Here is a 17,891-nt window from a genome sequence, read left to right as displayed (position 1 = left end):
CTTTTTATTCTTCTCACGTTGATCTAATAACAGAGAAACTGAAATTACCTGGAGATAGGATAACTATTGCTGTGAGTAGAGCATATTCTTCTTGTCTCATCTTCAGTTCCCCAACACTTTTATAGAAATTGAACATGGGTATTATATATTCATCTGAGATGCCTGTAATACAAAATATTGAGAAGTACTTAAACATCAATAAAAAATATAGTTCTACCACTATGTATTTGAGTAGCATGAAACTAGACAGAGTATCATGTATCATTTATTATTATATATTTAGTCCTTTTGGTATTTGAGGTGCTTCATTTCATCTTTCACACAGTTATTCACATCTGGCTAATCAAGAAATGCAGCTAAGGCACATTGAAGCAGGGATGAGCACCTAAACCTCACCAGTGGGGCACATCATTATCTCCCTGGCCCTCAAAGGTCTGGTGTGATAGATGGGCAGGGTTGCCAACCTGTCAGTCACCTATCACAATGATGTCAAGCAACCCATTTTCATTTGCCTACAATGGCAAATGTGTCAATGATCTTTTGATCAGTGAATGCTTGAAACTGTACAGGCAAACCTGCTTTCCACATCTGTCCACATGTATATGATATCAGGTGTAGGGCAGTAGGGTGTGGCTTTGCCAAAGTAGCCCTGTGGGCCCAGATGGAGAGACCTGAGAAGCCTAATTAGGCCCATGGGCTAGAAATCTGCCACTGCAAAGAAGTCTCCCAGGGCTATCTTGATGATTCCTTAGCTGAGAGAAATTTGCATTCACAGTGGCATAGCCAATGGTCAGAGACAATGTAAACTGTATCCCAACAACACCTGGAGAGCCATAAGTCCCTCACTCTGTTCTGATTTACTGGTGCTGGAGTTAGACCTTCTGGCAAGGGTATCAGTTGTGAGCTGATTCTTTCGCCTGCAGAGTTAAGCATCTTAGGGCCTCTGGCTGCAAAACATCAGATCATGAGTTCAGGTTCCAACACTTACATGCAGCTCCCCAGTTTATATGGTAAATTTTGAGAATGGAAAGAATCAGGAAGGAACATACAGATGCAATGAGAATCTATTTAACAGCTTGGGAAAGGAATACTTTAAAGTAGGGAGAAATTTGGTTTGGTTTGCAAAATGCAGCATTATTTTGAAGTTCACACTTCTTCAGTTTTTGCAACTGTGCTCCACGTTGCATCAAAATCAATTGACTTATGTTCATGGTAGCTGCTATGGATTTCAATGTGACTGAAACTCACTTTATCTGTATTGGGGCCAAGATGGGGAGAATTTTGTTTCCGAAGCACATCAAGTTTCAAGTATGTGGTGATTTTCCAATTCATTTCAAGTCCAAAATAGATGCATTTTCTAATCATGAGTAATGTGCAGATATAGTCTTGAAACTGAAAGGCTTATAAAGGAAGAGATCATATTTCATTTTAAGCGTCAATGAGGCCCATGACAATAAGGGGCCTCATAGGGCCTGTGTATGCCTTGGCAGTAACTATTAATCATTATCCTTATCAAGTGGAAAGGAGAATAAAGAGAGAAACAGAGTAAAGCACAAACACAACATTAGAATTATGTTGCAATCCAACGTAATAGAAACTCAGCATGATTCAACACCCAAATTAAGCAACAGCCTGAAACCTAAGGAAGAACACACAGTGGGGAAATTTGTATGTATCAGGTGTACACACACACACACACACACACACACAGAGAGAGAGAGAGAGAGAGAGAGAGAGAGAGAGAGAGAGAGAGAGAGTTCTATTCATCTTTATTCACAGACCTGTTCTGCTTTCATTGTACAGTACTCGTCTGCATACCCTTTTTAAGCCACAAGAGGGGGCTATTTTCCTTTGTAACCAGCTACTCCACTGCCTGTTCTGTGAGTCTCATAAATGGAGGGGAAATACGTTTGGATAATTTGGTTGTTTGAGAGTTCATTTTCCTCATCTCAGTGGACTCAGGTTGCAAAATTGAAAGCTCAAGCCACTATCTGTTAATATGTTTCTCCTGTTCCTGTCATTATAATATCATGCCCAGAAAACATCAATTTATTATTGTAACAAGTTTATTTGAGTGTCTGATGATTGAGAGCTGTACTCTTACTGAAAGAGGGACTTTGTTAGGGCCTCGTAAAAGGTCTGGGAACACCTGATGGCACAGCAGTTTTAAAGAAAAGTGAGTGTGGATCACTTCCCTGACTGAGAGAACACAGGAGGCTTCATGTACAAGCAGAGTATAAGTACAGTAGGCCCACAACTTAATGCAGGGGTTGGTGTGCAAGGGCAAAATCACACAAAGTCAGGAAGACACACACACACACATGGAACCATCCCGTGTGATGATTTTGCCTTTGCACACCAGCTCCTACATTTGCAGAGCCTGGGAAGTGTGGTGGAGGGCTTAAAAACTCCCATTCACAGCAGGAAAACCCAGCACAGAAAGAACCTTTTAAGCCTTCCACCTTGCTTATTGGCCTCTGGAAAGGTCATCTGAGATCTTGTGGGACCTTCGGGAGATCTTGGATAACACTTTCTGACATACCCTGACGGCTCTCCATTTTTTAATTTATTTATTTCCCTGCCACTCGTACAAAGCTGCCATTGCGTAAGTAAATCAGAGGGAAGTTGTGGGTCTACTGTATAGAAAACACTATTATTATTTTTTAAAGGATGGCTTTTTCTTCTTTATTGTAGCAGAGAAATATACTACGTAAACACAAATTTTTCTGCCTCAGTTTGTTTCCAAAAGCATCGCACACAAACCACTTCAAACAATATACTAGGATTTAAGACCCATTGGGACTTTCTGCCACTTTGTGAATGAATTATATAGAATCCAAATGGTAGAGCTGGAAGGGACCGTAAGGGCCATCTAATTCAATCCCCCGCAATGCGGGAATCTTTTGCCCAATGTGGGGCTCAAACCCACACCCCTGAGGTTAATTAGGCATATGGATCTGCTCAAATCACTAGTCTGCACCATGAGCTTTGTGAATTTTCTCGCTTAGCTCATGCAGCACGCACAAGATGGCAGTTTGTCCTCCTGGTGGCCATTTCACATGATGGTTGTGTTATGTCCATGAAGGGGGAAATGGAAGAGTGGAAGGGTTGAAAACCTTGACCAAGGTGGGACTATAAGCTGAGTCTGAGTACTAGTCCACATGGCACCTGCCTTTCAATACCTGTCTCTTCTATGCCTCACTAACATGCAGCACCACTGTCCACACGGCTTTGACACATTACTTGGAAAATTCCTGCACCAGAGCTGGAGCTGGTGAGGAAACTGTATCTCCCCATGCCAGGGCTCTTGTGGTGCTATGAGGTGGGAAGGTGAAACACTATACCAAACCTGTTGCAGGTGATGTGTACACCCTCTAAAAAACTTGCTTCAACAGAAACAAGTGGCTGGACTGGGGTGTACTACCTGTTGTGCTACAGCAGCTTAAAAAACAGCCACCCAGTGTGTTATTGTGCTATTGTAAGCACTGGCAGAAATATTTTTAATCTGGGCTGGCAGCTGGCTTAAATGTGAATACTCTTGCCTTAATTCACTATATGCTGCCACTGTAAAATCAGTGCCTGCTTGTTCTGTTTTACAACTCTTCATATCTTTCTGATTATGAAGGACCATGTCCTGTTCTTTGCTCATTATTTCGTCTGGCTGCCTTTAGATGCATATTATCTAAAGAGACGACATGGATCTCACAGATTCATTCAATAATCGGATAAATAATCAAATAAATACATTGCTAAATGTATATAATTTTATTTCCTCTCCCAGATATTGTGAAGAGCCTATCAACGGTAGGCTCTTGCTACTTATTTTTTATCTTTTGCTATAGAGTGGTACCTTAGGTTACATACGCTTCAGGTTACAGACTCCGCTAACCCAGAAATAGTGCTTCAGGTTAAGAACTTTGCTTCAGGATGAGAACAGAAATCGTGCTCTGGTGGTGCGGCGGCAGCAGGAGGCCCCATTAGCTAAAGTGGTGCTTCAGGTTAAGAACAGTTTCAGGTTAAGTACGGACCTCCAGAACAAATTAAGTACTTGACCTGAGGTACCACTGTATTTTGAATGGACTTGGTCTTATGCTCCTTAGCCAAACAAGCCCTCGTCCTGTAGGATCTGTTTCCTTCCTATACAGCAGGGGTAGTAGACAGTCTATGCCCTAGACTGTCTACTACAACCCCCAGCCTGCTTTAACTTGGGTGGGGTAACCTGGAAGGGAAAGAGAAAACAGGGGGCAGATTATGCTTTGAAACGTGGAGATGGTGAGAGCAGCTTTCCTACCTTACAGCTTATATGTGTCAATATAGGTTTGTCATTTCTGAATGTGTAGTGGTAGATTCTCATTCATAAAAGTTCTCAGGCAGAGAATTGAATTTTGTAAGTTTTGCAGTGTTAACATGTAGTCACTCATATGTACACAATGAAACATAGAGGAAAGATGCAGCAAGGTCTTGTGCTGCAATGATGTCTTTCTTGTCAGTGGCATAATATATATATATATATATATATATATATATATATATATATATGGGACGCGGGTGGCGCTGTGGGTTAAAGCCTCAGCGCCTAGGGCTTGCCGATCGTCAGGTCGGCGGTTCGAATCCCCGCGGCGGGGTGCGCTCCCGTCGTTCGGTCCCAGCGCCTGCCAACCTAGCAGTTCGAAAGCACGTCAAAGTGCACGTAGATAAATAGGGACCGCTTACCAGCGGGAAGGTAAACGGCGTTCCGTGTGCTGCGCTGGCTCGCCAGATGCAGCTTGTCACGCTGGCCACGTGACCCGGAAGTGTCTCCGGACAGCGCTGGCCCCCGGCCTATAGATGTGAGATGGGCGCACAAACCCCAGAGTCTGTCAAGACTAGTTACACTGTTTGAGGCTAGGATTCCCATTAGCCGTCAGACAGGAACAGGCTTCCAAACTGCAGGCTGCTGTTGTATTTACTGGCAATTAATAAACAACAAGGATGAAGAGTATTACCAGGTAGCAGCTTTTCAAATACAACAAATATTTCATGTTAATGCGTAGCCGTCAAAAACATAAAAAGGCATCACTGCACAACTAAACTTCTCAGTGAATGAGCTCTTTTCAACACCTGGTTTTATGTTAAGTGGCTTCTCAAACTGCTCTCGGTTTTGGCACTTGGGTACTTGCTGGCCCCTCTGGGTCAGCCTCCCCGCACCCCAATTCAAACACCTTCCTGCTGTTCAAAGGCAGCAGCCAATGATGATTGGTTCCCATTGGGAGCACAACAGTAGGTGGCGCCAGAGTCAATGAAAGGCGTGGTTAATTAATTCTAGTTTTGTTCCCATCCTTCTCCTTCCAAGTAGTACACGGGGGAACACTGAGACTCAGGAAGAGGCTTAGTGCCATCTCCTGGGCTGGAAAGAAAAATAGGCAGGTGGGGGCTCCCTGAGCACAGCCTAAAGTTGGTGGGTCCATGTCCTCTTCACTGTAATGGATCACCTTCCAAAGTTGGCACTAGGATTGTTCAGAGAAAAGCCCATGGAGAACTCTTTCGGTATGGATATTTTAACACTGCATTGCTCTCCTCAGCCCAGTTACAGTAGCCACAAAACAGGGGGCAGAAGCCAGATGGAAGGAGAAGCAGGGAAAAGCCCTCTGCAACGGGCTAGTTCAGGTCTCTGGTTCCCCTGGTGACTCACTGGGCGGGCAGGGAGGGAAAGAGAGAATGAGGTGGCAGGGAGGGAAAGAAAAGGGTAGCAGAGAGAGGGTGTATCTCTACACACTTTGCTTTCCCATTGCCAGCTCTGGACCTGCCCATTTCACTCCACAGCCCTCAAAAGAAAACACAAAATGGTTCTCCCCCATGCATAAAATAGTGCATGCAACGTAGTCAGGGAAATCTGTACTACTCCAAGTAATATATATGATTTCCATGATTATGCCCAATGAAAATACTGTCTCAGTGTTACTGTAGCGTCAGGTCTTAAATGAATGGTAGATTAAATTTTTATTTCTTCTATGGTACAAGTCAAATTTTATCTCCGCTTTCAGGCTTATGCTCTTTATTATACATGCTATTTTAATTTCCCTTCTTGGAGTAATAAGTTTTAGATTTATGTACTTGAAGACGGGGTGCTTATTACAGCTGGATGTTTAAATTAAAAGAAAAGAAGAAAAACAGCTGTGAGGAAGAATGTTTCGTGCTAATTAATTATGACTAAGACTATTGTTAATATGGATGAAGAGATCTTTCATCTGGATAGGTTTGAAGCTGCCGGTGGATATTAAATCAAGGAATAAATGAGCTCTTGTTTTACTGGGAAATAAACATGTTAATTACTCATTATATTATAGTTAATTTCACAGTATTCATCTAACCAAAGTCGTTTCCCAATTCAAAGCCCTTCATTAGAAAATTTACTTCAGTTTTATTTAAATGTTATCGTGAGAAATATGTTTTTTTAAATCCTTATAAATCTTGCCCAAAGCTCTGCCAAGCTTTCACTGACTGCTCAGGCAATGAGCCAAACTTCCCCCTTGGTCCTGATCAGCCCAGCAGCACATGTTTGACCCAGAGTCACATTCAGCATAAAACAAAATGATTCCTAAACGACAGGTTCCAACACTTCTCAAGGCGACAGCTCTTCATCAGGGAACATTTGTTTTGAAATTTCTTTACATTCTACAAAGAGTAGCCTTATACAGTGGAACCTTGGTTTTTCGAACGTAATCTGTTCCGGAAGACCGTTCGACTTCCAAAACGTTCGAAAACCGAAAACTGAAAGCTTAAGCCTCAATACAATAGGGAAACTCAAAACGGAAGCTGCGTTTAAAAACCAGAGCAGTTACTTCAAGGTTTTCAGGAGCCGAAACATACAACAATTCAGGCGTTCGACGACCAAGGTTCCAGGCCGATTCAAGATGCCAGTGCCTGTTTTGAAGACCTATGTGACTTGGGTTCCAAACTACTGAAGGCAGGTGCCCCCTTCCATATTCTCCTGCCAGTGCATGAAACGCTTCTCTATCTAAGACGCTTAATGACATGGGTTCTGTTTGTACAAAAGAGAAGGCCTTTTTGTGTGGCAGCATCTCAACTTCGGCAGATCCTTTCAACAGCGGCTCAACTAGGGCTGACATAATATTTTTGGTGCTAGGTTCTGAATGTTAAAGCCCACACTGCTTGGGATACAGGTATTTAACTGGCTGTTTGCTCCCGTATGAAACTGATGCTGCTTTGTCAGCACCATCTATTTACTCAGTCTCTCTGAGTACGCCCCCTGCCCCCGCACCAGAGTTTCAGTAGGCGGTGATAAGAGAGAAATCTTTTGTGTAAGAGAACCATGCCCCCCCAAAAAAAAAACCTCCATCAGGGCTGTCTACACAGGTGCCCCATTTGATTTTCATATTTACCCAGGCTTTTTGCAATCAAAACATTTTGGGTTGGATCCAGACCTAGTCATCCTTAGTGGACCCACTCAAATCCACGGGTTTACTTTTAAGTATTTCTCAGTCTGGATCCAATCCTACACACTATCTCATTTGGAACGGGTTTTTTCATTTCTGTGTTTTTATGACTCTTGCTGCTATTTTGATATGCATTTTACTATCGTTTTTCTTTACTGAACTCTTGTAATTTGTAATGGTAAGGCACAATGAAATATGTCATATATATAAAAAAATGCAATCCCCTGCATGCGTGTTAGATTGTTTCCAGAATATATGCTTTGAAAAAGCTTTGATTTAAAAAAAAAAATTCTTTGCTTTTTTTGCTTCTAGAATATATGCAAAGTGATAACATAGAGTTATTAAAAAATTAAAATTGGAATTAAACCACTGATATAGTAAATATCTCCCTCTCACACACACAAAAAGATGATCTAGTCTGTTTTTCTAATTCTAGTGAAAATAGATACAAGCTTTTATTGTTGAAAATAAACACATGCTGTAATTAGGTAACGAGAGTTGCTAGCGTAGGTGAGAGTCTTGATGTTAGATAGAAATATATTTTCCTAACAGTTTATGCAAAGGAACTCAGGGCTGTATACAAGATAGCATTATATCTCACAAGCTATTAAGCCAGTAGCCTTGCATTAATAACAACACAAACAGAAGCAGCGTAGGCATAAATGTGCAGAAAGGTTATCATTACTCTGCAACCATTCCAGTTTATCTATCACACACAAAATTGTCATGCAAAACAGTCACAACGGGAGGGAGAAGAGTGCAAATGTTGAGAAATGGCAGAAGCTTCAGAGTCAGCGCTGTGGCAGGTGATAAAACAGCAAACAGCTCTGTGGTTCTGAAGCATTTTCATATTTTCAGCTTTTGTAGCTGCATTTCTCAAAGCCTGACAATAAGTCCAAGCCGACAGCTTGACACTCATATTCACATAAAAACCATCTTAACACAACCCAGTGAAGTATCTCTGTACATTTTTCCTTCAAAGTTTGGAAACAATTCATTTTAAATTGAAAGTATATTCTACAGTTATAGTATTTATGATTAGCATGAGCTCTTGCTAATAGATGGGGAACAGTCTGTTAAAGGTAAGGCATACTGAACCTCTAGTCATTCTTGGATATATATCTGTCATGAATTGCAACTGTTTTGTTTTGTTTGGGTATTTTTAATCTTAGAGACCAAGTTTCCCAGGTAGACAGTGCCTGCCACCTGTTGAACATCTATTATCACAAAAAGACACATCACAAAAGGACTAGGGAGGGGGAGGGAAGAGGAAAACAGGCAAAATTAGATATACGATATACAATGTCTTTATTGTCATTGTCCCATACAGAACAATGAAATTGTTAGGCCCCAATTGCTTATTTTTTAAAAAATATAAAAACCAGCTTGGGGTGGGGGTGGAACAGGTTGCTCACTGTTTAAAAACAGGCCACCAAATGAGAGCTGGTTCAAACATAAGATGCCTACATAATCACAGTTGCCCTGCAGAGTCTGCATGCTTCCTCTTGTTCAAAGATGGCCTGATAAGGACCAGAAAGGACCAGAGCCATTTAGCCAGAAAACAGCTGTCACTCATTATATTCTGAAGTACACGAAAAAGCAAACAATTTGGAAATGTAGGCTACTGCATACAGACTGAACTCACTGTATGTAGCTCGTACACTGTTACTTTTTACCTGCAAGCATCTCCCCCTCCCCAAGAACCATGATCCAATCAGTTATACCCCTGATCCAGTTAGAGGATTTAGGAGACATCTCCAGAAGCAAGAGATAGACCACAAAGAAGAGGTTATCAGATGTTCTTAAAGCTGTGCTTAGAAACATTTTGGGAAATAATATCTCTATTTCTACAGATAAGCTATATAGGTCAGCCCAATGACAGGCAGCATGTCAATTCAGGCTGAGAAAATACAGCAGTCAAAATACATCAAAATAATTCTTTTTCAGTGTATTGACTGTAACATGTTAGAAAGGGCAGCAGCTGAAAAACCCTCTAGAGACATAACAAAGTATACAGTGCAATTCTCTGCATATTTACTCAGAAGTAGACCTCATTGTGTCCAAGGGGACTGAATTCTAGGTGGGTGTGCATAGGACTGCAGCATTAGAAGACATAGTTATGCCTGGTCCTACTGGGGTTTGGTGGGATGGGAGACAGCAGCCAAGGAAGAGCAATTTTATCCTTGAAATCATGGTAGCAAAACAGGCAGCATATATGGCAGTGTGACTATCTGACCGACACACCTTAACACCTCATTACCCTCTCATTTATATATTAAAAGATGAAGTCTTTTGCGTGTGTGTACCTAGTAATGATGCCATTACAGTGCAAGGGTTGGTGTGTTGAGGTTGGACATGAGTTCAAATCCCAACCCTGCTGTGACATTTACTGGGTGGCCTTGAGAAAGTCAGTAACTCTGTGAGTTGAGTTGCTGCAGAATTGTTAGAATTAAAATGTATTTTGGGTACAGAAGCACACTGTAAAACAATAATAATCCGCACATAGCATTAAACTCAAAATCTAACCATTCTTTTAGAGCAAAATATATAATGAATGTATTTACCCATCCACTGTAACTCAGTGCAATTTATTCCAAATGAACCCTTTTACCTTACTAATCTAGGCTTCCCCTCCCAAAGGTACACATTAGCAATGGTAGACCTTGCACTATCTTTTTACATAGTAATAACTGAAATGGGTGAGATGGTTTTATTGGAATGAATGTGCAAGAAGTACATTTCATTGCCCTAATTTGTTTATGCATATCCTTGAACAAATATAGTTGGTTACAAAGAAACGGTTTTATTCTTGGGGCTTATATTTTTAGGATTAAACATTTACTTGATAACCTTTGGACTCAAAGCTGACTAAGCAAGCTTGCTACTCAACACTGAGGTGTGTAACATTCGCAAAATGGATGCTTTTTTTTTTGCCTGACATTTCAAGGACTGGTGTAGTCCTTTTGCTATCCATCAGAGGCACCTACCACTGTTGCGAATTCTTTCTTCCAGGAGGTCGGCATGTCCTACAGGAAGTTTCCTGTTGAAGATCTCAGCTGACCGAAGGAACATGGCTTCTACTGCTGAACCCTTCAGCAAAGCAATCTGATCCTCATGGTCCAGGGTCTGAAAACCTGGAATTAAAGTGCGTGACAATATCAAGCCAGTAGCCAGCATCTTTCTGCCAGCAAAGAATATTGTGCAGGGTGGTGGCACCTAAAGATGGTTGGCACGTCTGCAGATTTGGCACAAGACCAGCTGACTATCTAATTACGGGCAGTTGTGTTTGAAGAGTGTATTCTGTTTTCTTTCTCAAGCCACCAGGCAAGAATCCATCCAAGTTTCTCACACGTGCACATGCTTGTAATCTTATTTAAGATTGCAAGGGTGATTACTTTCAACTTGATTAGCATATTATAAATTAAATTCTTGCTTCAGCTAAAGGAGAGCTGGTTGCATTATCCTCATTCAGGACTCAATTGAGTAGTTCTGAGCGCTTTCATTTGCCCACTGGCCTCGTTTCCCTCACTACCACCCTCACCCCCGGTTTTGTTTATATTACAAAAAGGAACTGGGGTTACAAAAAGGGTTTTTAATAGAACAGTGAAAATATAAAGCAGCATGTAGATGAGAGAACAAACATGCACAATACGATCAGTATATTTCTTTACTAATTATTTTGAAAGGAAGCATGATTGCCTTCAGTCAGCTGACATGGATCCCCAAAAGATACAGAGGTCTGTGAATGTGTCCTATTTTTTCCAAGCCAGGCAGAGATCTCAAAATAAAATAGAAGCATGTCAGCAGCAGACATTGAGCTGGGCTACCTAAAGCCAACTCATGTAAACATGGGTGAGAATCAGTGTTCTTCAACCTTGGTCTTAGGTATCCAGATGTTGTTGGACTACCACTCCTATCATTCCCAGTCAGCTTATCCAAAGGTCAGTGATGATGGAAGTTGTAGTCCAACAACATCTGGGGACTAGAACCTGCGCCAAATGAAAGAGTACCAATACCTATCCAGTCCACTTGTACTGAGAGATCCATATAGAACCAAATGGTGGGAAATGGTGGCTTAACAATAGGGATCTAGCAAAGCTGGCTTTTGAGGTTTATGGGCACAAACAAGTTGAAGGATATCACAAAACTATTTGTTAACAAGGGAGAAACAAAAAATAGACTGTACATTGCTGGGGCAAATACCTGTGCTCATGTACATTGCAAAGGAGTAGTGCAATGAATGTTGATGGTGAATTTATGGTAAAATGGAATTAATGTTGATAGAGCATTTGATCTTAAACTGCTCAAGTTTCTAAATTTTGAGGATAGTTTCCAGTTTTTGATTAAGTTTGGAGGTAGTTCTCTCCCCCCTTTTTCGGTGTGAATAAAACAAGTACACCAACACAGACATACAGCAGTGAAGCTGTCTAACCAAAACACAGAGAGGAAGTGTTAGGCCAAATGTATTTAACATATTATACCTGGTAATCTTTTGGTGAATTCCACAAGGACCTGTACATGACTGGTGGCCATTTCCGTTAAAATAAGAAAATTTTCTTCAGCGCTGAATTCCTCTTGCAACTGAGAATTAAAATGGAATTGTGTTGTTATTAATAATAGTACTAGTAATAGTAATAGCTTTATTTGTGATATGGTGCGTAAAAAGACTTTAGAATTGGGTGGCTCCTTTCAGCTGAATGACTCAAGATAATATGGGTTATGAAAGGTTGAGAAATCTGATTATGCTAGACCAGTGTTTCCCAACCGGTGTTCCGCGGCACACTAGTGTGCCGTGAGACCTTGCCTGGTGTGCCGTGGGAGGGAGGCGGGCGGCGAGAGGTGGGGCGGCGGCGGCATCTCCTGCTGGATGCAAATCCAAACATGGCGGGCGCCTCCCTCGCTCCTTTGTAGGCGGACCATCGAGAGAGAAAGAAAAGGAGGCGAAAGAGCGAGAGAAGGCGCCTGCGCGGAAAGAGGAGCGAGCAGTGCGCCTGCGCGCCGCGGCGCCCGAGATCGCTTCTCCCCACTGCCCCTTGCTTCAAAAGAGGTCCGGGGACAGCGGGAAGCGCTTCGCGCTGCCCCCGGACCTCTTTTGAAGCAAGGGTTTGCGGGGAGAAGCGATCTCCCCGCAGCCCCTTGCTTCAAAAGAGGTCCGGGGGCAGCGGGAAGCGCAGCGCTTCTTCCCCGCTGCCCCCGGACCTCTTTTGAAGCAAGGGGCTGCGGGGAGATCGCTTCTCCCGGTGCTCCGAAGTGGGGCGGTGGGGCGGGAACACCTGCCCCAGCCGCCCCGCTTCGGAGCGATGCTCCGAAGCGGGGCGGTGGGGCGGGAACCTCGCACCCTGCCGCCGGGCATCGGAACGATGCCCCGATGCCGGGCGGTGGGGCGGGAACCTCGCACCCCGCCGCCGGGCATCGGAACAATGCCCCGATGCCGGGCGGTGGGGCGGGAACCTCGCACCCCGCCATCGGGCATCTGAACGAGGTCCTGGACCTCTTCTGAAGGCAGGCGGGGGCAAAAGTCTTTGCTCCCCCCGCCTGCCTTCCCGGGGCAGCAGAGACTTCTCCGCTGCCCCGGGTGATCTTAAAATGCTGGCGGGCGGGAGCAAAGCGTTCGCTGCCGACCCCCAGCATTTTAAAATCTCCTCGGGGCAGCGGAGACTTCGCTCCCGCCCGCCAGCATTTTAAAATCGCCCCGGGACAGCAGGGGCTTTTAAAATGCTGGCGGTCGGCAGCAAAGCCCTCCTGTCCCCGGAGCTTGCGGGGCGGGAGGTGGGAAGAAGGGCTTTTCTTCCCACCGCCAGCCTTCAGAACAGCCTTCTGAAGGCTGGCAGTGGGAAGAAAAGCCCTTGTCCCCCCCCCCCCAGCCTTCAGAAGAGGTCGGGGGACAGACTGTCCCTGGACCTGGTCTGAAGGCGGTTTCCCTAGGAACGCATTAATTGATTTTCAATGCATTCCTATGGGAAACCGTGCATCGCAAGACGAAAAACTCGCAAGACGAAGAGACTTGCGGAACGAATTAATTTCGTCTTGCGAGGCACCACTGTACTTTTTATATAGTCAATATAGGCACAGAGTTAATTTTTTTAACATTTTCTAATGGTGGTGTGCCTCGAGATTTTTTTCATGAAACAAGTGTGCCTTTGCCCAAAAAAGGTTGGGAAACACTGTGCTAGACTGACAGCATTTAACAAGTGGTATTTTAAAGTTCTTTTTAAAGGAGCTGGAGGTCAAGTGTTGCTGAGCAAGGTGAAGAAGAATAGCAGGCTTGCTTTCTGTGGGTGGAGTGTGATGGCTCTTTCCACATCATACTACGTAGAGCAAATGCACCTCCTGTAAATTCATGTACCAACTCAGGACCACGTGGAGAAAGAAGCAAAAGAAGCTGAACGTGGTGGAGCCCAAAACACCCTTGAATCCAGAGGAGAAGTGAAAACCATGAAGGGGGAGCTAGGGAAAAGAGTAGATTTGGTTGACCTATTCCTTTCTCCTCCCTACTTGTCCTGTATTTGCTGTTCAATGGCAGCGGCCTCTGTATGCTGCCGTCACCATTAGGCTGCATTTGCTGAATGGCAGGTGAAAGGAAGTGGGGAAGTGAGAGATGAAGTGGCCCGTCTTTTCCTCTCCCACCTGCATGCATTTGTTTACCTGCATACAGAACTTCCACACTCAGCGCTCTGTATTTGGAGAGCAGGTTTGTGCCCAATATCTATTAATCCTTACTATTTTACAAGGGGAGACGATTTCTAGAACTGCTAGAATATAAACTGGAAATGCTTCAAGCAATTATTGGATTCTGAAATGCTTATGTATCTATTGTATTAAATGGGATACTTACAAGCTTTTTAGACACTTCGGGAGGGATTCGCTGTTTATTATATGAATCCATGATATAGTGAAGAAGATTCTGCTGTTCTGGGGTTAGTTCTACTTTCTCCTATACTGGCAATAAGAAACCATAAGCATCAGTAGCTGGATAAGATTCCCTGCCTCATATTTTAAACTGTACTGTACAGATTTGAGCCACTTGGTGCCAAGAACAGAAGCAGCTATTCCTAAATTATATATGAATGTAACTGCATTCTTAAATTATATATGCATGTAAACCTGAATATGATACAGATGCATTTTTCAGGGGATTCATACACTTGAGAAGACAATTGTCTTTCCAAAACCAGCACTAGATATTCTATTCAATGATATAGGGGAAGGGGATCCCATTATAGCCATAGTAAGACACCTTCTACCAATAAATGAATACTTCAGGTGGACCACACCTACTGCTACATCACTGTCATGGCCCTTGACTGAGAAGTATTAGAGACCGGTGTCTCCAGCAGCAGAAGCTCAGAGAAGGAGTCAGACTCACTTCCCATCCTTCTAAAGCACGACCCTCTACCTTGGACCCTGAATCCCTTGCACTAAAACTTTGAGAAGTACCACTGCCCATAAACTCTGAGAAGGTAAGCAGGAAGGCCCTGGAAAATGTTCCCCAATCAGGTAGGTCATTGAATTATACTCCTGAGAAGAAGCCAGCAACTGAAAAACTACATATGTTCCCTAAAGATACAGCACTAGAGCTTGCAGAAATACTCTCTTGGCCAGGCTATAAAACCCTGGTAGTTGCTGAGGTAGCTGACTTCTGGCCAAAAGATTTATGAACCAATACTTGTAGAACTGTAGACTGAAACTTCCCTGATCCAGCTAACCAGCTGACTCTCTGTCCTCTTGCCTGAGCTGTCACCTCTCTGGGATGGCAATGGTTTAGGGCAATCACAAACCACAACATGAAACTGATGGAATATACTTAAAGAACATCTGACCATTAACAAGGCTTTTGAGGCACAATCGCGCAAATTAAATGCAAGTAATGCACTTTACAAAGTATGAAAATAAGCCACAGCGGTACATCTTGCAATGCTTTTCCAGTGTGATCTTTAAGGCTGAACACAGAGACCAAATATATTTAATGTCAAATAGCATATTTAACTATCTGCATGAATAATTAACAAACTCAGTGACTGATCTATAAAAAAATCAGGAAGTTACTAATAGGTAATTATTCTCATGCAATCTTCCATGCTTATTAGTTGTAGCCAACTACACAACAATATGTTACAATAATTTTATTACCTTGTAGAGTTTGGACGTAGATGACATTTGCTTCAGGTCAGGCCCCTCAGTATCTTCACCAGTTGTCTGATCTACAGGCTGTGATATATTTTTCCTAAGCCGTTTCGACTTGCACTGTATTTCTGTTAACAAACCTGAAACATTGTGCAGAAAGAATATATACATCAGACATTTCCGCATGTGTATGAGCCACATTACACATAAACATTGGTCCACATGTGTTTAATATATTCTCTGAGCATTCATTCATTTTACTAGCTCAGGCTTGCATTACAACTACACACAACCTCTCCTAGATAGTGATAGTCTAGCTATCCATGCTCTGGTCACCTCTTAGACTACTGAGATGTGTTGTTCACGGGACTGCCCTTTAAGACAGTTAAGACATCGCAGCTGGTACAAAAAACATATGCAAGGCTTTTAAATGAAACAACTTGCTGGGAACATACCTCGGTGGTATTAAAATAACTTCATTTGCTGTCAGTTTAATTCTGAGACCAATTCAAGCTGCAAATGCTGACCTTTTAAAGCCCTAAACGGCTTAGGCTTAGATTCCAAGTACTGAAAGGTATGCCTATCAATCTGCCTGGAAGCTACATGCGTTTCTTCCCTGCTATTAGAAGTGAGGCAGGAGATGATCAGGCAAATGGTACTTTTGATTGTTCTAGCTTGTGGGATGCCTTTCCAGAGAGGCCTATCTGGTGACACCTGTAACTAGCCTTTTGATGACATGCAAACCCATTTTTATTCTCCCTGCCCTTTGTATCTCAGTCTACTGTTTCAATCAGTGTTTTGTTCTTTTGTTCTTATGTTGATTGTATTTTAGGTTTTTATTTTATGAGGTTTTTTAAAAGGGTAGTATATAAAATTGCCAAAATAAATTAAAGCATTAAACTGTGTATGTATAGTGAACTGTCTTTCACCACTCCTAGGTACAGATTAAATATGAGGATGAGGAGCAATATCTGTAGGGGACCATTTTTGATTGGATTAAAAAAGGGGACTATGGTTTAAGTTCTACATTTGCGAAGGTACCTCAGAGACTGCCTGAACTCTTAGATTCCAGCTCAGTCGCTGAGATCATTTGCAGAAGTTTTCTTAGTTGTTCCCCAAGCTGGCGAGGCTCATTTGAAAACAACATGAAATCAAGCCTTTAGTGTAATTGGCCCATGTTCATACTCTACAAATTAGCAGGCATCTTCTGCTTCAACTTTTAAAAGCCTTCTGAAAACTTTCCCGTTCCATCTGGCTTTGCAGAAAATTAAGAATACATATTTTCATAACAGTTAGCTGATTTTTATTTTAACTTTTTAATATGGTTTTTATTGTATTGTTTTTATGTACAATTGTTGTAAACTACTCTGATTGTTTATGAATAGCGGTATATGTGTATATGTGTTTGTACGTGGTGTTTAATTCTCTCTCTTTCGTATTAATAGAACACAAAAAATTGGTAGGAGTAGGAGGAGATTATCTGCATTTCACGTATGGAACTATCACTGTTTACCAACCTTTCTTCTGGTTGGTAATTGTTTCAGCTGAAATAATCACTCCGTATCTGCTCTACTTACTTAAAAATATTGGCATTCAGATTCAAAGAATAAAACACACAGCCTCCCAAATTGTGATTCGAGGACCCGATCCCCGCTTGGGGAATAAAGACACGTGGACACAGTATGTAAGGTTAATGTTTTATTCTTTGAATCTGAATGCCAATATTTTAAAGTAAGTAGAGCAGATACGGAGTGATTATTTCAGCTGAAACAATTACTAACCAAAAGAAAGGTTGGTAAACAGTGTTAGATCCGTACGTGAAATGCAGATTATCTCCATGCATCCAGATGATCATGTGAGTCAAGGTTGGCTGTCCCCACAGACTGGACAAGGGAACATCCACAGTCACAGTTAATATATGGCAATATGTTTTTTACTGTTCAGAAATAATAAATGGTATGAAAGGCTATGATTTCCTTAATATGGAATATTGCATCTTTTGCTACATTGTGTTAATAAGATCTACCTTAACTTCAGATGACATCCTACCACTACACAGAAGCAGGCAAATATTAATCCAAAGGCAGAATCATCATAACAATTTAAATTAAAGTAGTTTTTTTAAAAAACAGGGTCACCTTAGTTCCCTACTTTTGAGGCTAGAGAACAGGAAAATAGCCTCTTTCAGTGACTAGATATTGTTAAGGAAGATATCAATGAAAATACCTAATTCAGTGGTGAATGCTTTTAATATCCTGTATATTATAAAGTTATGCATCATAGAAAGCAAGCTTCCTCTATCACTGAAAGAAGAGGAAATTTAAAGGATTA

At 42.2% G+C, this 17,891-nt stretch overlaps 1 protein-coding gene across 8 annotated transcripts in view; it reads right to left on the bottom strand.

The window, feature by feature from the left end:
- Positions 1–17,891, bottom strand: part of NR1H4 (nuclear receptor subfamily 1 group H member 4) — a 37,716-nt gene that overhangs the window by 1,297 nt on the left and 18,528 nt on the right. For 7 of the 8 annotated variants that reach the window (XM_082238645.1, XM_082238646.1, XM_082238643.1 and 4 more), the window contains 5 exons: positions 15,567–15,700; positions 14,272–14,370; positions 11,918–12,017; positions 10,424–10,570; positions 49–162 (listed from right to left, as the gene is read on the bottom strand). In XM_082238645.1, coding sequence (XP_082094771.1) covers positions 49–162; positions 10,424–10,570; positions 11,918–12,017; positions 14,272–14,370; positions 15,567–15,700 — 594 coding nt within the window. The remainder of the gene's footprint in view (positions 1–48; positions 163–10,423; positions 10,571–11,917; positions 12,018–14,271; positions 14,371–15,566; positions 15,701–17,891) is intronic. The other variant, XM_082238649.1, reaches the window with a different exon arrangement.

The sequence above is a fragment of the Podarcis vaucheri genome (genome assembly GCF_965113315.1).
Source record: "Podarcis vaucheri genome assembly, chromosome: 10".
NCBI classification, from domain to species: Eukaryota; Metazoa; Chordata; class Lepidosauria; order Squamata; family Lacertidae; genus Podarcis; species Podarcis vaucheri.
This window is presented reverse-complemented; position numbering and strand designations above follow the sequence as displayed.